This window comes from Rattus norvegicus, chromosome 16 (assembly GCF_021556685.1).
Source record: "Rattus norvegicus strain SHRSP/BbbUtx chromosome 16, alternate assembly SHRSP_T2T, whole genome shotgun sequence".
NCBI lineage: Eukaryota > Metazoa > Chordata > Mammalia > Rodentia > Muridae > Rattus > Rattus norvegicus.
The window spans coordinates 25,228,911-25,248,821 of record NC_141549.1 but is presented as its reverse complement, the minus strand read 5'-3'; the positions used below and the strand labels follow the sequence as shown (position 1 = coordinate 25,248,821).

Below are 19,911 nucleotides of genomic sequence, written 5' to 3'. Positions count from 1 at the left end.
GAAGATGCCTTTGAGCTTCTTTGTAGGTGTTACTGTAGGTTTCAGGGTTTGAAGCTGACTGATATTGAGGATTACCTTTGCCCTCCAGTAGCAGACAGGTTACCTTCCAGTATTATGAACTCTGGTTAGTAGTGTGAAGAGTCTAGTTAGACCCCGGCTCAACCTATCCCCCCCTGTGATGACAGAAATGTTATCTTCAGAAGTCAGTCCTGAACATCAGATTGTATAGAGCAACCAATAGTCTTGGCACTGGCTTGTGATGGTCAAGGTTTTCTATAGGACCCTTTGGGTAATGACTCAACAGGTTGCCACCCATTCCTGTTGCTGGATTTGTAACTTGGTGGCACAACATGTCTAGGTGGAGCCTCGTATCATGTTAGTTTTTGGCTCCATATGTATTCCATACATATAGGAAGCTAATAGAGTAGCAGATTTCCATTTAATTTTTTCAAAGGGACTTTAGTGTTTGTTGTCCCTCCCCTTATTTCCTACTTTACCTAGGCTTGCATGCCAGGGCAGTGGGTGCTTGGTTAAGAAAAAGAAACTGACCCTCTTCCTTATCAAGTATGAATCTGTGTGCCCATTCCAACATGCAGCCTGCAGGTGACCTGGATACACTGGAGAGAGTGATCAACTCCAGTCAACATCATGTTGATGAATATGAAAGGAGGGTAATGGGGCTTGAAAAATGCGAGGGAGGTAGAAGTGTGTACCCTTTGCCTCTACCCATTTCTCCTGGTTCCCTCTCATTAACCCCTCCTATTCTAGCTTTTCTTTATCTCTTCCCAACACTATACACTCCTTCCTCTTCCTGGGCAGATATTCTTCTGCCCCCTAGTTCCCTAGTAGATAGTCAGGAATCCTGTGTGGTTATCCAGATTGTAGTTCTCATATCAGATACTTAAAACCTAACATCCTTAACAGCAGACACATGAAATGTTTGTTGTTTTGGGTCTGGGTTTGCTAAATCAGGATGATTTTTTTAGGTCCATCAGGCCAGTCTTAGGGTTACAGATTGCAATGGCTGCCCTAACTGCCCTCAGTACTCCCTTTGAAGGCCATGCAAATAGATCTACTTCAGCGTCAACATTGACAGAGCTTTGAACAAGCACTGAGGGGGCTGGGCTCCTAACAGTGGAGTCTGAGGGGGGCACACATGGAGCATAAGCATAGGGTACAGTCCGTAAGCCAGCTCCATTGTGAGCTCAGAGCATGTCACTATGGTGGTGCCAGTGCAGCTGTGTTACTAGGTGATGAAGTATAGTTCAGTTAACCCTGAACGAGCAGGTCTTGCCTACACTTCTTTGGCAAGAATTGGTGATTTTAGCAAACTCTTATCGTATAATTTGGGAGGTGGAGATTAGCTAAATGGGAGGGAAGAGAGGGTAAGAAGGTCCTGGGCGGCCCTAGAGCTCCATAATGGAGGAAGATTTTGAATATGATGCTCTGGCATTGAAGTTCCCCAGAAGGGGACGCTGGTACACCCGTCTGTGGCGCTCCTGTCCTGGTTTTGGATGCCTGCGTCAAAAGAAAACGACGAAATTTCCCCTCTATCTGATCGGGTATGATCCCGTGGGTCGATTACAAAGAGCGGCCTGTGTTGGGGACGTGGAGAAAATTGAAAGTATGATCCATGAGTGTCATCATCATGTGGATGAATCTGATTGGAGGGGCAGGTAATGGGGCTTCAAATTGATGAGGGGAGTAAAAGGAGGAGGGTGGGAACTGTTAGGGACACTCAGGGCTAAGGAGGAAGACAAATCAACTTCCAGGGCTACAATCTGAGGGTAGAGAGTGGTCATACATAGGCTCATTTTCACTGGGGACCCCTGGGTTTTATACCTGCTAAATGCTCTTAGTCGTATGAGACCTCCACACTGTGGAACAGCAGCTCCTAGGCCTTAATGAAACTACATAATTTTATTCTTATGTTAACCCTTACATTTTGTAAACATACAAAAAGACACACACATTCACACACATAAATACCGTTGATTTGCCTCTGTGTATTTTCTGTGTACCATTGTGATAGAACCTGGTGCAGGATCCCCTGGAACTGCAGCTATAGACAGTTGTGAGCTGCCCTGTGTGTCTTAGCAATCAAACTGAGTTCTCTACTAAACAAAACTAGAGCTGTTATTGCCAAGACCCCTATCTAGATTTTCTTTCTTCTTTGTTGTTGTTGTTTTCTGTTTTTTCATTTTTATTAGATAGTTCATACATTTACATTTCAATGTTATGTCCTGTCCTGCCTCTTCCATCCCACTTCCCACTCCCCCTGTTTCTATGACGACTTTCTTAATACATAATATGATGCAATATAATAATGTATAATATAATATAATGTATATGATACAATATAATAATATAGTATAAAATAATAATGGATCAAAGACATTTAGAACTGGAACTGTGACCATGCTCCCATGTAATCACCTTCTGTACTGTTGTTTTTACATCGATACACATGTGAAGGACAGAGATTGTCCTCATCTCACTTCCTGTGCCCCACACGTGTGGAGCTTAGGGTGTGGTGGTCAGAGACAATGTCGACTGCTAGTTATGTTGTACCACCATGGGGTTCTAAGGCCTGAGCTCAGGCAAGCAGGCCTCCCTGTGGGTTCCAGCCCATCGTCCCTCTGTTCTGGAGACTCCACTCAAGCAAGTCCATGGTGTGCTTTATTTACTGTCTTGGAGCACACTGATCCTCACACTTGTAGGCAAGTGAGCTTTGCGGATCCCCTTATCCCAAGATCAGCAGTCAGGTTTTCAGGACAAATGCTTTACCAGTTGAGTTTTAACAACTACCCCAGCCCCTCATTCCTTTTTCTCTGTGTGTGTGTGGGTTCTTACCATGAACCCCCTTGCTCATCGTCCCTCCTCCTCTTATATGAGGGTTCACCCCCACCCGTTTGCCCACTCCTTCCGGATTCCCTGCCTTAGCATTCCGTTCCACTGGGGCTAGAGCCTTGGCAGGACCACGAGCTTCTCCTCTTATTGGTGCCCAACAAGGCCATCCTCTTCTACATATGCAGTTGAAGCCAGGGGTCTTTCCATGTGAACTCTTTAGATGAACGGATATCTGGGTTCTCTCCAGCTCCTGGCTATTGTAAATAAGGCTGTTGTGAATGTTATGGAATATGTTTCTTTGTTTTATATTGGAGCCCTTTTTGTGTATATGCACAGGAGTGTGTAAAGCTGGGTCCTCCAAACAGATTTCCAGAGTTGTCCCAGCTTGCTCTCCCACCTACAAAGGAGGAGTGTTCCTCCTTCTCCAAATCCTCGCCTAAAAGAAAGTATTGAGGACTGAGGGCTTATATTTTGTTCACTGTTAAAAATGTACATAGATGCAAGTGACCGGTAAAATTGCCACTTACCTGTCGATTGTGACATATTTTTGTTTAATGTAGGCCACAATGGGTTGCATGATAATTACCTTTAATTTTGTAAAGTGCTAAAAGTATTGCTAATTATAGTTGTAAACTAATAAAAAGGTTAAATGACCTTCCATTCTTAGAGAGGGTAAAATGTGAATGAAAATGAAGGTAACCACAATGGATAAGATAGGAGGATTAAGAAATGTAAACTTCTTTTATATGAATTTTTTTATGTGTACTGCTGATAAAATCCTGTTTTTCTCTCACAGAATAGTTCTGTTTGTTATCACTAGGAAGAGAAATCATTACCATGATCAGGAAATGCTGAGCTCTCAGGAGCTGGAAATGCTTGTAGTGTTGTAGCAGATTTCTTCCCCATTCGAACTGAAACATCAGAGTAGCCCCTATTAAGATATGTTTAATGTTCATCCCTTGGATGGGGACATGGAGTCATGGAGCTCCTGAAAATACCGAGGAGTAACTAGTAAGTTCCAGATATTAGAGTATGACTTAAATTCAAGCTGAGATCAATTTGGGAACTTTTCTAGGATTCAGACAGGCTGCTTTGAGCAGCGAAGAAGGTCAGGATAGAACACCTGCCTTAAATAGGAAGAGTCATGTACCATATCCCTAGCACAGTAAATGAACATTTGAGTAGACCTCAATAAATAAGAACATTGTAGTTACTTTCTTCCATCAGATAGAAATCACCTTCATATTATGTAGTACTTACAGGTGATGATAGTCTTACTGGGAATTCAGAGATGTTGCTAAATGTGTTTTCAATTTGCAGGACATCGCTGCATTATGCGAGTGCCCACAACCATCCAGATGTAGTGACACTGTTATTAGAAAATAAGTCCAACATTAACATCCAGGATGATGAAGGCTGCACACCGTTGATTAAGGTAGCTATTGGCCATCTGTTTTGGTATGAAATGGATTACAGGTGTCCTTGTTTGGTTTCTGTTGTTGTGAGAAAACACAGACCAAAACTTACTCAGGAGAGGAAAAAGTTATTTAGCTTACATTTATTCATCCCAGTTGATCCTCATGGGAAACCTGGTCAGGAACTCAAATCAGGAACTGGGGGGAAGAACTAAACTAGAGATCAGGGGAGAATGCAGCTTTCCATGGCTTTTACCCAGGTTTGCTCAGCTTTTTTTTTATACAACTTTGAACTCAGGCATGCCCCTACCACAAGACTTTGGGCTTTCCTACTTCTGTCTAAATAAAAAAAAAATAGTTCCACACAGTGCCCCAGAGGCCAGTCCAATTCCTCAAGTGAGGATCTTTCCAGAAGTATTAAGCATGTATCACATTGGCAAAAAGAACAAAATCTAAGCAAACAAGCAATCTCTGCATTGTGACAGCCAACCACACAGACCTGAGTGCTTAGGACATCTAGGTGGGTTGGTAGAACCCCTTAATTCTACCACTTGGAAAAAGATGTGGTGGGGAGATCATTAAATGAGTCAAGCCTGGAGTATTTAAGAAGACCTTGTGTCAAAATGGAAGGAAAATATGAATAACTAAAACTCTGTCTGATTTCAGAGAAACTATTCAGTGCCATTGTAGAAATGTCTCCCTTGGCTTCCTTGAAGTGAAGATGTATTTCTTTGTACAATTTCCACAGGCTGCGCAGCGGGACAACACACATTGTGTTTGTGTATTGCTCAGGCACAATGCTAATCCAAATTTGATGGATTACAGTGGGAATACAGCCTTTCACCATGCCATTTCCAGGGGCAGCATAGCAATTGTAAAGATGCTCCTGGAGTACAACGTAGATATTGAAGCCAAAACAGAGGTAAAGGTCATTCAACTTCATTCCCAATGCACTTCTAGCTACTTCTAGCTGGGACACTCAGACCTATTTTCTACATGCAGAACCTCAAGCATTCTCACTGAATGTTTTCAGAGGAACGCTTTTTCTCTTTAAATATATATGTGTGTGTGTGTGTGTGTGTGTGTGTGTGTGTGTGTGTGTGTGTGTCTGTGTGTGTGTGTATTTATAATTAGTGCCAAAAAACCCACAGAATAGCATACTTTGTCTCAGCATTGACTTTAAGTTTGAAATTCAAGATTATAGGCTTTAGGATTACACACACACACACACACACACAGACACACACACACACACACACACACACATACACACACACATCACATCACATCACATCTACACCAACAAGGAAAAGAAATACATTTCAAGTTTAATGATTGTAGAATATATAGAACTGGGTTGCTGCTAAGAAGGTATTGATGTGTGTTTGGCTCAGGAATGAGGGCAGACTGGGAAAGGAGAGAGGTGTCAGGCAAATTAGAAAATCTGATCATTGAGAAAATATACAAAACATTTTTATGATTTTCAAAAGTTTTGGTATTCATAGAAGATGCTATTGCCCTTGGGAGATAATTCTTAGTTTAGAAAAGAAATATATTTGGAGTGCAGATTGAGAAACTCTGCTCCAGATACCTCTTGAGCACACTCCTTCAACAGGGGCATACCAAACTTTATATTTTGGGGTTGTGTCCATGGAGGTCCTAGTTTTTGGAGCTAAGAAGATTGGAACCATTGAGTGTTTGGGGAAAATTCTGGAAGGGATTGGTGTTCATATGCAGTGTTGTGTAGACAAAAGATGTGTCAAAGGGAAGAAGAGAGCTGTGTGTGGAAAGCACAGCAGGTGTTGTAGGAAAAATGATGCCTTGTGACTCAGTACAGTGTGTGTTTATGTTCACAAAATCTGTGATGAACTTTCAGTTGAGAAACAAGTTGTTTTATAAAATGTAATATTGTTTTCTTTACAGTATGGCTTGATACCACTGCAACTTGCAACATATGAAAATCAGACTGAAATGATAAACTTCTTAGAATCAATGAGTGCAGATGCACAGGCCGTGCAAGTGTCAAACAGGTACAGTTTCTTCTCTTCTACAATCTTAGTGTTGTTCTTGATGGTGAGAATTGCGTAAGTCAGGAATATTAATATGATATTAAATGATTTGAAAAACTCTGAGAGAAATATTTAGAAAGCTTATTACACACGAAATATGAGCTAGAAAAGAGACTGTTCCAACACAACAAAAGAACAGCAGTACCAGGAGTACTACATAGCTCAGTAGTTCAGTTCGTGAGTCATGAACCAAGACAAAGAATAAGCTAGATCAGCTGTTGGTCCACTTCAGTATTTTTTATTCTGACACAGTTTGCCACTGAATTAAAGGTCATGTGTGTCATTGGCAAATGTTCTACCATGAATAAACACCCCCAGTCCCTGAGTCTGAAATTTTATAATTTCTGACCTTAAAAATGACAGTATAAGCCATATCTTTAGAATTATATGTTACATAATCACAGGTAATAAATAGTGTTTCCTAATGATCTGTTTGAAATGTCCAATGCAGTAGAAAACAACCTTTTGCTAGGAGGTGTTCGGTAAACTTTCATCCTGTAATTAACTAGCAATGTTGGTGATATTGCACTCCAAGACATTTTTGTATCACATTTCAGATGGAGCTTTTAATGTGGATATATAAATAGTTCATTTCCTTCCACATATTCTGGTATTTTAGAATTATAAATCTTCTCCTAGATTTTGTGAATGTTTAGCTCTAAAAAAATTGATCTTACAAAGCTATATACCCTTCCATATGAAATAAAATTATTATGCTGAAATTCCCTGTTTAGTACACATGTTTACCTAATGTTTATGTTGAGCCATTATTTCCAGACAACAGATCTGTGCTTTAAGGTGAGCCTTTCTAGAGAGAGCTCACTCTCCTTTCAAAACTTAATGCTCTTTGAAATATTTAATTTTATTTTTTCTTATTCATTTTACATCAAACTCACTGACCCTGTCTCAGTCTCCCTATTCCACAGTCCTTTCTGGTTCCCCTTCCCCTTCACCTCTGAGCAGTCATGGATCCCCTATGTATCCCCACACCCTGGCACTTCAAGTCTCTGCAAGGGTAGACACTTCCTCTCTCTCCAAGGTCAGACAAGGCAGCTCAGCTAGAAGGAGGTATCCCATGTATAAGCAACAGCTTTTTGATAGGCCCCATCCCAGTTGACTGGGACCCATATGAAAACCTAGCTGCTCTTCTGCTACATATGAGTGGGAAGGTGTGAGTCCAGCCCGTGTATGTTCTGTGGTTGGTGGTTCAGTCTCTGAGAGCCCCAGGCGTCCAGGTTATTTCACTTTGTTGTTTGTCCTCTGGAGTTCTTATCTCCTTGCAGACCTGGAATCTTTCCTCCTAGTGTTCCCTAAGAGTCTACTGCCATACATCCCTGAGCAAGGCAAATATTCTCTTTAGAGTTTTTAAGAGGGAGGGAGGAGAGAGAGACAGAGAGACAGAGAGAGAGAGAGAGAGAGACAGAGACAGAGACAGAGACAGAGACAGACAGAGAGAGACAGAGAGAGAGACAGAGAGAGACAGAGAGAGAGACAGAGAGAGAGACAGAGTGTCAGAGAGAGAGAGAGAGAGAGAGAGAGAGACAGAGAGAGAGATTGATTGATTGTGTGTATGCATGCTTGAGCCTTTTAGTTTGTGTTCTATTTAAAAGCTAACCATGCCTCATGTTTTCTCTTGAGAAAGTCGCAAGGATACCAGTCAACAGTCATAGTGAATTGCTGAAAAATAAATTCAAAATTGTTTGACTAGACCTGTAGTTCCATGAATTACATCCCAGACTGTGGGAGGTAGGAGACACACAGACCTTTGTGAGTTAAGTACAACATGGTCTATGGCGTGGGTTTCAGACCAGCATGGCTACATAGTGAGATCCGGTTTCAAAAAACATTGTTTGTGAACATCTAAACTAAGATACAGGGGACTGAAATATAAAGGGCTTCAAATGCTCGCTAAATGTTTTTCTTATGAATAGTACAATAACCATAACTTATAAATCTATGCCACAGTGCAAGAAGACCAGCACATAAAAAAGAAGTGAAGCATGTAAGATTTTTGGAAGGTAAGATTTTTTATATCATATATAAATTTACTATATTGTAGCTGGTCTTATTCACCCTAGATAAAATAGTGCGGACATTTTAGCTCCTCTCCTACTGTGACCACACAAGGCAGCCCAGCTAGCAGAAAGGAATCCAAATGCAGGCAACAGAATGAGAACCTGCCCTCACTTCAGTAAATCAGGAGTCCACATGAAGAGCACGTGAAGCTGCACGTCTGCTACCTCTGAATATGGGGTCTATGTGCAGCCCTGACGTGCTCTTTGATAGGTGGTTCAGTCCCTGTGAGCCCTCATGGGCCCCTGTTGGTTAATCTGTAGGTTTTCTTGTTGTGTTTCTGAACCTTCAATGGCACTGTCCTCCTTTGAATTCAATATCCTTCCCCCAACTCTTTCACAAGACGCCCCAACCTCCACCTGATATTTATTTGGCTGTGGGTGTGTACATCTGTTTCTATCCAGGGCTTGATGAAGACTCTCAGAAGAATTATCCAAGGTTTCTGTCTGCAAGCATAGCAAAATATCATTAATGGAGTCAAAGACTGGCTCTCTCCCACAGGGTGGGTCTCAAGTTGGTCCAGTTATTGGTTTGGTATCTCCTTAATGTCCGTTCCATTTTAACCTGCATATCTTGCTGGTAGGATAAATTTTGGGTTGATGTTTTTCTGAGTGCTTTGGTGTTCTCCTCCTTCTCCTGGAAGTCTCCCCTGTGTACAGAAGATGACCACTGAAAGCTGCATATCACCTGCTGCTAGTAGGCTCTGCAAGTCTCAGCTCCATAGATAGACTGCTAAGAGCCCCCATGGTTCCTGGTCTTTGTTTCACCACAGAGATGCCTCTCCACTGGTATCTTCTGTCCCAGCTCCCACACCACACCTGCTCTGCACCTTAGTTCCCCTCCCCATCCTACTAATTTCCCTCCCTCAATCGAATCCTGATATCTATTTCATTTTCTCTCCTGAGTGAGATTCACGCATCTTCCCTTGGGCCCTCATTACTTAGGTTCTTTAGGTCTGTGCACTGTGGCCTGGTTATTCTGTAATTTATGGCTGCTAAGGTCCTCACCTTTAAGTGAGTACATACCATGCCTGTCCTTCTCGGTTTCAGTTACCTCATCCAATATGATGTTTGCCAATCCCATCCATTTGCCTGCAATTTTCTCAAATTCCATGTTTTTCATAGCTGAGTATTATTTCATTGTGCAAATATACCACATTTCCTTAATCAGTTTTTCAGTTGTCTCCTGTCCATGGCTATTACAAGGAGAGGTTTTATGAACATAGCTAAGCAAGTGTGCTTGGGTGGTATGGTGGAGCAAGTTTGGGGTATATGCCCATGATTGACATAGTTGTGTCTTAAGGTAAAAACTATTTCAAAATTTTTGGAAAAAAAAAACCCGCCAAATTGCTTTTCAAAAGGGATTTTAGGGGTTGGAGTTTAGCTCAGCGGTAGAGCACTTGCCTAGCAAGCGCAAGGCCCTGGGTTCGGTCCCCAGCTCTGAAAAAAAGAAAAAGAAAAAAAAAGAAAAGGGATTTTAATGTCTCTCCCACCAACAATGGAGGAATGTTCCCTTTGCTCAATATCCTTGTCAGCATGGCTGTCCCTTGAGGTTTTGATTCTGGCTGCTCTGACTGGTGTAGGATGGACTCAGGGTACTTCTGATCTGCATTCAGTGATGACTGAAGATGAGCATTTGATGTCTCTCGGCCTCCTGAGCATCCTCGGCTGGGAATGCTTCGTTTACCACTGTACACCATATTCAGATTGGTTTATTGCTGTCTAACTTTTTGGGCTTTTTATATATTTTAACCATTATTTCTCTGTGAAGTGTAAGACTGATGACGATCTTTTCCCAAAATGTAGGCTTCTCTTTTGTCCTTTTGATGGTGTCCTTTGCTTTACAGAGGTTTTTAAGTTTTGTGAGTCCCCATTTATCAATCATTGATATCAGAGGCTGGGACAGTGGTGTGCTGTTCAGGAAATTGTCTACTGTACCGATGTCCTCAGTATATTGAAGTTTCTGTTTCAATGTCAAGGTCTTTCATCCACATGAACTTGAGTTTTGTGCAGGTTGAGAAATACAGATCTATTTGCATTCTTCTTCATGCAGACATACAGTTACACCTGCACCATTTGTTGAAGAAACTTTCCTATTTTCCCCATTGTGTGGTTTTGCCTTTGTCAAAATCATGTGTTGGTAGGTATGTGTGTTTTTTCTTTGATTTGATTCCATCGGTCAACTTTTTGTTTCTATACTAATTCTATACAGCTTTTGTTATGATTGCTCTGTGATATGTCTTGATATCAGGGATGATGATACCTCCAAAAATTATTTAATTATTCAAGATATCTATCTATCTATCATCTATCTATCTATCTATGTATCTATCATCTATCTATCATCTATGTATCTATCATCTATCTATCATCTATCTGTCAGCTATCATGGGTTTTTTGTTTTTTAAAGAATTGCTCTTTCAAGGTCTGTAAATAATGGTCTTGCAATTTTGAAGAGAAATGCATTGACTGTGAAGATGCTTTTTGTAAGATGGCCATTTTCACCTTGTTAATCCTATCCATCTGTAGTATAGGAGATCTTTCCATCTTCAGATGTCCTGTTAATTCCTTTTTCAGAGACATAAAGTTTTTGACAGGCAGATCTTTAAGTAGCTTGATTAGAGTTGTACTGGGCTATTTAATGTTATCTGTGGTTACTGTAAAGGGTTTTGCTTGACTAAATTTTTCTTATCCCTTTTAACTGTTGCATGAGGAAGGGCTGCTGGTTTTTTGAGTTAATCTTGTATTCAGACACTTTTCTGTAAGGGTTTATCACCTTTGGTGTAGGAGTTCTTTGGTAGATTTTGTGAGGTCTCTTTTGTATGTGGGCAGCTTTGCTTACTCTCTGGTTTTAAGTTTCTCTGCATATAAGTTGTTAGTGTTTATTGGCTGGTTCAGGTATGCAAATTTGATCACTGAGGTCTCTAAGACTTTTAACATGAAGGGGTGCTTGATTTTATCAACGACTTTATCAGCATCTAATGTGATGACCAAGTGAATTTTTTTGATATCTCCACCCCTGCCAGCTTCAGCTATCCATTCATTTTCATGGCTGTCAAGCCATCTCCCCTGTATCTCCCCAGACCCGAACCTGAAACACTCAGTTGTCTCAAATTTACCCACTCCCACCTAGTTCCTTCCTTCCTCTGCCTCCTCTGAGTATTTTCCGGTATGTTCTAAGTTAGATTCAAAATCCTCTCTTGGTCCTTTCTTCTTCATCTTCTTTTGGTCTTGAGTATAGTATTGATATCCTGTACTTTATTGCTAATATCCACTTAGAAGTGAGTATACGCCATCCATGTCTTTTGGGTCTGGGTTATGTCACTCAGGAAGTTATTCTCAAGTTCTATTCATTCACCTGCAAAGGTCATTATGTCTTTGTCTTTAGTAGGTGAATAGTATCCCACATTGTCTTTTTTCATTAAAAAAAAAAAAAACTTCACCCTTGTCAGTTGCAGATTTCCATTCACTTTCAGGACCATCCATCCATCTCTCCTCTTCCTTACCCACACCTGATTCCGAACCCATCCCATAGCCCTCTGTATCTCTTCTCTATTCAGTTCACTCCCTCCGTCTTCCTCTTAGGACTGCTTTATGCACTCCTTTAAGTGAGATACAGGCATCCTCACTTGTGCATTCCTTCTTGTGTAGCTTTTCTGAGTCTGTGGATAATAGCATGGTGTCTGTATTTTTGGCCAATAACCCTCTATAAGTGAGTACATAACACACATGTCCTGTTTGGACTCCGGAGGATATTCTCAAGTTCCATTGATTTACCTGCAAAATTCATTCTGCCTTTGTTTGTAATAGTGGGATAATATGCCATTTTGAAAGTATACATCACTTTCTTTTTTTTTATTAACTTATGTATTTCTTATTTACATTTCAAGTGTTATTCCATTTCCCAGTTTCCAGGCCAAAATCCCCCTAACCCCTCCCACTCCCCTTCTTTATGGGTGTTCCCCTCCCCATCCTCCCCCATTGCCGCCCTCCCCCCAACAATCACGTTCACTGGGGATACAGTCTTGGCAGGACCCAGGGCTTCCCCTTCCACTGGTGCTCTTACTAGCCTATTCATTGCTACCTATGAGGTCAGAGTCCAGGGTCAGTCCATGTATAGTCTTTAGGTAGTGGCTTAGTCCCTGGAAGCTCTGGTTGCTTGGCATTGTTGTTCATATGGGGTCTCGAGCCCCTTCAAGCTCTTCCAGTCCTTTCTCTGATTCCTTCAATGGGGGTCCTATTCTCAATTCAGTGCTGGCATTCACCTATGCATTTGCTGTATTCTGGCTGTGTCTCTCAGGAGAGATCTACATCCGACTCTAGTCTGCCTACACTTCTTTGCTTCATCCATCTTGTCTAATTGGGTGGCTGTATATGTATAGGCCACATGTGGGGCAGGCTCTGAATGGGTGTTCCTTCAGTCTCTGTTTTAATCTTTGCCTCTCTATTCCCTGCCAAGGGTATTCTTGTTCCCCTTTTAAAGAAGGAGTGAAATATTCACATTTTGATCATTCATCTTGAGTTTCAGGTGTTCTATGCATCTAGGGTAATTCAAGCATTTGGGCTAATATCCACTTATCAATGAGTGCATACCATATGTGTTTTTCTGTGATTGGGTTAGCTCACTCAAGATGATATTTTCCAGTTCCAACCATTGCGTATGAATTTCACAAAGGTATTGTTTTTGATAGCTGAGTAATATTCCATTGTGTAGATGTACCACATTTTCTGTATCCATTCCTCTGTTGAAGGGCATATGGGTTCTTTCCAGCTTCTGGCTATTATAAATAAGGCTGCTATGAACATAGTGGAGCACATGTCTTTTTTATATGTTGGGGCATCGTTTGGGTATATGCGCAAGAGAGGTATAGCTGGATCCTCAGGCAGGTCAATGTCCAATTTTCTGAGGAACCTCCAGACTGATTTCCAGAATGGTTGTACCAGTCTGCTTTCCCACCAACAATGGAGGAGTGTTCCTCTCTCTCCACATCCTCGCCAGCATTTGCTGTCACCTGAGTTTTTGATCTTAGCCGTTCTTACTGGTATGAGGTGAAATCTGAGGGTTGTTTTGATTTGCATTTCCCTTATGATTAAAGATGTTGAACATTTCTTTAGGTGTTTCTCAGCTGTTTGACATTCCTCAGCTGTGAATTCTTTGTTTAGCTCTGAACCCCATTTTTTAGTAGGGTTATTGGTCTCCCTGCACTCTAACTTCTTGCGTTCTTTGTATATTTTGGATATAAGACCTCTATCTGTTGTAGGATTGGTAAAGATCGTTTCCCACTCTGTTGGTTGCCGTTTTGTCCTAACTACAGTGTCCTTTGCCTTACAGAAGGTTTGCAGTTTTATGAGATCCCATTTGTCGATTCTTGATCTTAGAGCATAAGCCATTGGTGTTTTGTTCAGGAAATTATTTCCAGTGCCCACGTGTTCCAGATTCTGCCCTAGTTTTTCTTCTATTAGTTTGAGTGTATCTGGTTTGATGTGGAGGTCCTTGATCCACTTGGACTTAAGCTTTGTACAGGGTGATAAGCATGGATTGATCTGCATTCTTCTACATGTTGACCTCCAGCTGAACCAGCACCATTTGCTGAAAATGCTATCTTTTTTCCATTGGATGGTTTTGGCTCCTTTGTCAAAAATCAAGTGCCCATAGGTCTGTGGGTTCATTTCTGGGTCTTCAATTCTGTTCCATTGGTCTATCTGTCTGTCTCTGTACCAATACCATGCAGTTTTTATCACTATTGCTCTTTAATACTGCTTGAGTTCAGGGATAGTGATTCCCCCTGAAGTCCTTTTATTGTTGAGGATAGTTTTAGCTATCCTGGGTTTTTGGTTATTCCAGATGAATTTACAAATTGTTCTGTCTAACTCTTTGAAGAATTGGATTGGTATTTTGATGGGGATTGCATTGAATCTGTAGATCGCTTTTGGTAAGATGACCATTTTTACTATATTAATCCTGCCAATCCATGAGCATGGGAGATCTTTCCATCTTCTGAGGTCTTCTTCAATTTCTTTCTTCAGAGTCTTGAAGTTCTTCTTGTACAGATCTTTTACTTGCTTGGTTAAAGTCACGCCGAGGTACTTTATATTATTTGGGTCTATTATGAAGGGTGTCGTTTCCCTAATTTCTTTCTCGGCTTGTTTCTCTTTTGTGTAGAGGAAGGCTACTGATTTATTTGAGTTAATTTTATACCCAGCCACTTTACTGAAGTTGTTTATCAGCTTTAGTAGTTCTCTGGTGGAACTTTTGGGATCACTTAAATGTACTATCATATCATCTGCAAATAGTGATATTTTGACTTCTTCTATTCCAATCTGTATCCCCTTGACCTCCTTTTATTGTCTGATTGCTCTGGCTAGAACTTCAAGAACGATATTGAATAAGTAGGGAGAGAGTGGGCAGCCTTGTCTAGTCCCTGATTTTAGTGGGATTGCTTCAAGTTTCTCTCCACTTAGTTTAATGTTAGCAATTGGTTTGCTGTGTATGGCTTTTACTATGTTTAGGAATGGGCCTTGAATTCCTATTCTTTCCCGGACTTTTATCATGACGGGGTGTTGAATTTTGTCAAACGCTTTCTCAGCGTCTAATGAAATGATCATGTGGTTTTGTTCTTTCAGTTTGTTTATATAATGGATCACGTTGATGGTTTTCCGTATATTAAACCATCCCTGCATGCCTGGGATGAAGCCTACTTGATCATGGTGGATGATTGTTTTGATGTGCTCTTGGATTCGGTTTGCCAGAATTTTATTGAGTATTTTTGCGTCTATATTCATAAGGGAAATTGTTCTAAGTTCTCTTTCTGTGTTGGGTCTGTGTGTGGTTTGAGTAATTGTGGCTTCATAGAAGGAATTTTGTAGTGCTCCATCTGTTTTAATTTTGTAGAATAGTTTGGATAGTATTGGTATGAGGTCTTCTATGAAGGTCTGATAGAATTCTGCACTGAACCCGTCCGGACCTGGGCTCTTTTTGGTTGGGAGACCTTTAATGACTGCTACTATTTCCTTAGGAGTTATGGGGTTGTTTAACTGGTTTATCTGTTCCTGATTTAACTTCGGTACCTGGTATCTGTCTATGAAATTGTCCATTTCCTGCAGATTTTCAAGTTTTGTTGAACATAGGCTTTTATAGTAAGATCTGATGATTTTTTTAATTTTGTCTGAATCTGTAGTTATGTCTCCCTTTTCATTTCCGATTTTGTTAATTTGGAAACGCTCTCTGTGTCCTCTAGTTAGTCTGGCTAAGGGTTTATCTATCTTATTGATTGTCTCAAAGAACCATCTTTTGGTTCTGTTGATTCTTTCTATGGTCCATTTGTTACTACTTGGCTGACTTCAGCTTTGAGTTTGATTATTTCCTGCCTTCTACTCCTCCTGGGTGTATTTGCTTCTTTTTGTTCTAGAGTTTTTGGTGTGCTCTCAAGCTGGTGACATATGCTGTTTCCTGTTTCTTTCTTCAGGCACTCTGAGCTATGGGTTTTCCTCTTAGCACAGCTTTCATTGTGTCCCATAAGTTTGGGTATGTTGTACCTTCGATTTCATTAAATCTAAGAAGTCTTTAATTTCTTTCTTTATTTCTTCCTTGACCAGGTTATCATTGAGTAGAGCATTGTTCAACTTCCACGTTTAAGTAGGCATTCTTCCATTATTGTTATTGAAGACCAGATTTAGGCCGTGGTGGTCTGATAGCACCCATGGGATTATTTCTATCTTTCTGTACCTGTTGAGGCCTGTTTTTTGACCAATTATATGGTCAATTTTGGAGAAAGTACCATGAGGACCTGAGAAGAAGGTATATCCTTTTGCTTTAGGATAGAATGTTCTATAAATATCTGTTAAGTCTATTTGGTTCATGATTTCTCTTAGTCTGTCTACGTCTCTGTTTAATTAGTGTTTCCATGATCTGTCCATTGATGAGAGTGGGGTGTTGAAATCTCCTACTATTATTGTGTGAGGTGCAATGTGTGTTTTGAGCTTTAGTAAGGTTTCTTTTATGTATGTCGATGCCCTTGTATTTGGGGCATAGATATTTAGGATTGAGAGTTCATCTTGGTGGATTTTTCCTTTGATGAATATGAAGTGTCCTTCCTTATCTTTTTTGATGATGTTTAATTGGAAATTGATTTTATTTGATATTAGAATGGCTACTCCACCTTGCTTCTTCAGACCATTTGCTTGGAAAGTTGATTTCCAGCCTTTCACTCTGAGGTAGGGTCTGTCTTTGTCTCTGAGGTGTGTTTCCTGTAGGGAATGCAGGGTCCTCATTGCATATCCAGTGTGTTAATCTATGTCTTTTTATTGGGGAGTTGAGGCCATTGATGTTGAGAGATATTCAGGAATAGTGATTATTGCTTCCTGTTATGTTCATATTTGGATGTGAGGTTATGTTTGTGTGCTTTTCTTCTCTTTGTTTTGTTGCCAAGACGATTTGTTTCTTGCTTTTTCTAGGGTGTAGCTTGCCTCCTTATGTTGGACTTTACCATTTATTATCCTTTGTATTGCTGGATTTGTAGAAAGATATTGTGTAAATTTGGTTTTGTCCTGGAATATCTTGGTTTCTTCATCTATGTTAATTGAGAGTTTTGCAGGATAAAGTAACCTGGGCTGGCATTTGTGTTCTCTTAAGGTCTGTAGGCCATCTGTCCAGGATCTTTTGGCTTTCACAGTTTCTGGTGTGATTCTGATAGTTCTGCCTTTATTTTACTTGATCTTTTTCCCTTACTGCTTTTAATATTCTTTATTTTGTGCGTTTTGTGTTTTGACTATTATGTGACGGGAGCTGTTTCTTTTCTGGTCCAATCTATTTGGAGTTCTGTAGGCTTCGTGTATGCTTATGGGTATCTCTTCCTTTAGGTTAGGGACGTTTTCTTCTATGATTTTGTTGAAGATATTTACTGGTCCTTTGAGCTAGGAGTCTTCACTCTCTTCTATACCTATATCCTTAGGTTTGATCTTCTCATTGAGTCCTGGATTTCCTGTATGTTTTGGACCAGTAGCTTTTTCTGCTTTACATTATCTTTCACAGTTGAGTCGATAGTTTTCTATAGAATCGTCTGCTCCTGAGATTCTCTCTTCTATCTCTTGTATTCTGTTGGTGAAGCTCGTATCTACAGCTCCTTGTCTCTTCTTTTGGTTTTCTATATTCAGGGTTGTTTCCATGTGTTCTTTCTTGATTGCTTCTATTTCCATTTTTAATTCCTTCAAGTGTTTGTGCTTTCCTGGAATCCTTTCAGGGATTTTTGTGATTCCTCTCTGTAGGCTTCTACTTGTTCATTTATGTTTTCCTGCATTTCTCTAAGGGAGTTCTTCATGTCTTTCTTGAAGTCCTCCTGTATCGATCAAATATGATTTTGAAAATAGATCTTGCTTTTCTGGTGTGTTTGGATATTCCGTGTTTGCTTTGGTTGGAGAATTGGGATCCGATGATGTCATGTAGTCTTGGTTTCTGTTGCTAGGGTTCCTGTGCTTGCCTCTCGCCATCAGATTATCTCTAGTGTTTATTTGTTCTGCTATTTCTGACAGTGGCTTGACTGTCCTATAAGCCTGTGTGTCAGGAGTGCTGTAGACCTGTTTTCCTGTTTTCTTTCAGCCAGTTATGGGAACAGAGTGTTCTGCTTTGGGGCGTGTAGTTTTTCCTATCTACAGGTCTTCAGCTGTTCCTGTGGGCCTGTGCCCTGAATTCACCAGGCAGGTCACTTGGAGCAGAAAAGTTGGTCTTATCTGTGGTCCCGAGGCTCAAGATTGCTCGTGGGTGTTGCTCATGATCTCTCCTCAGGGGCAGCAACCAGGAGGACCTGCGCCGCCCTTTCTTGGAGCCCCCTGTGCACCAGAGTCCCAGATGGCGTTTGGTGTTTTCCTCTGGAGTCAGAGATGTGGGCACAGTGTAGTCTTTTCTGGTCTCCCAGGCATGTCTGCCTCTCTGACGGTTTAGCTCTCCCTCTCCCAGGATTTGGGTGCAGAGAACCGTTTATCTGGCTGGTCTCTTCAGGTTCCTGCGGTGTCTCAGATGCAGCGGACCTGCTGCTCCTGTGCCCTTATCTACGGGAACCCACAGACCGTTCCTCTTGGGCCAGGTATATGGGCAGGGGTGGACAGTGTTGGTGGTCTCTTCTGCTCTGCAGTCTCAGGAGTGCCCACCTGTCCGGGCGGTGAGCTCTCTCTCCCACGGGGTTTGGGAGCAGTGAGCTGGAGGCAGGGAGCACGAGATTCGGACTCCCGCTAAAAACCAGAAGTGTCCGGACCTCCCACGGGGTTTGGGAGCCATACATCACTTTCTTTATTCATTGTTCAGTAGAGGGACATCCAGGTTGTTTCCAGATTCTGGTTAGTATGAACAAAGCTACTATGAACATAGTTTGACAAGTGTTTCTTTGGTACAGTGTGACATCTTTATGACTACACACCCAGGAGCGTTATAGCTGGCCCTTGAGGTAGAACAGTTTTTTTCTCTCAGTTTTGTGAGAAACCACCCAATTGATTTCCAAAGTTGTTGTTCAAAGTTTCACGTCCATCAGTGATGGATTAGTGTTCCCTTTGCTCCACAACCTGCCAGCATTCACTCTCACTTGAGTTTTTCATCTTTGCTTTTGTGATGGGTGTCAAATGACATGTCAGAGTGGTTTTGAGTAAGCAGCTCTTGGTTTTGTTCATTCTTTGTATTGTTTCCCATGTTTCTATGTTTAATTTTCATACCATCTTCTCTTGAGCGTGTATGCTTGTTTTTATTTTTAATATTGCATATGTGCTGATTAGCTGCTATTATGAAATCTCTCCATTTCTTTTGAAGGGACATAGTGTTATGAACTTTCCTTTTGCACTGCTTTTATTGTGTTCCCTAAGTTTGTATGATTTGTGCCTTCACTTTCATTGAACTCTAGAAAGACTTTGATTTCTTCTTTCAACAGTGGTCACTTAGCATAGAGTTGTTCAGTTTCCATGAGATTGTAGGCTTTCCATTGTTTTTGTTGTTGACATAGTCCAACTTTAGTCCATGGTGACCTTATCAGACACAAAAGCATTTTGGTGTTCTTTTGTTGTTGTTGTTGTTGTTGTTGTATTTTCTTGTATCTGTTGTAGATCTGTATCTGTACATGTTCAATTTTGGAGAAGGTTCCATGAGGTGCTGAGAAGATACATATTTTTTCATTTGAGTGACAGCTTCTATAGATATCTGTTGTTGTAAAAATATTAAAATAAAAACTTAAAGTTGTCTTTTACCCCGCTAGGTCCGCACCTCGGTGCCCCAAGATATCTGCTAGATATCTTGGCGGAAACACAGCCCAGCCGCACATTTTCCTACACTCAAACCCTCACATAAAAGAACACACAACACAATAATCTTTGATCCAATTGGTAAGGTATAGTTGCCACTTAAACATACAAGGCCTGGTACCATCCATCCCTTAGGAAGATTGATAACAACCTGTAAATACACAGAGCAGAATCTTAACATCACCTGCCATGGCTCCTCCCCCCTCTCTCTCCTCTTCTCTGTGTTAA

The 19,911-nt window shown here is 40.9% G+C and overlaps 1 protein-coding gene across 2 annotated transcripts in view; it reads left to right on the top strand.

The window, feature by feature from the left end:
- The first annotated feature begins 1,267 nt into the window (after window positions 1-1,267).
- Window positions 1,268-19,911, top strand: part of LOC134482337 (ankyrin repeat domain-containing protein 7-like) — a 29,336-nt gene continuing 10,692 nt past the window's right edge. Inside the window, exons 1-5 of one of the 2 annotated variants that reach the window (XM_087589396.1) lie at window positions 1,268-1,676; window positions 4,171-4,285; window positions 5,014-5,187; window positions 6,189-6,295; window positions 8,300-8,352. In XM_087589396.1, the coding sequence (XP_087445522.1) occupies window positions 1,420-1,676; window positions 4,171-4,285; window positions 5,014-5,187; window positions 6,189-6,295; window positions 8,300-8,352 (706 nt within the window). In that variant the 5' untranslated portion in view covers window positions 1,268-1,419. Of the gene's footprint in view, window positions 1,677-4,170; window positions 4,286-5,013; window positions 5,188-6,188; window positions 6,296-7,976; window positions 8,082-8,299; window positions 8,353-19,911 lie in introns of those variants that run through there. The other variant, XM_087589397.1, reaches the window with a different exon arrangement.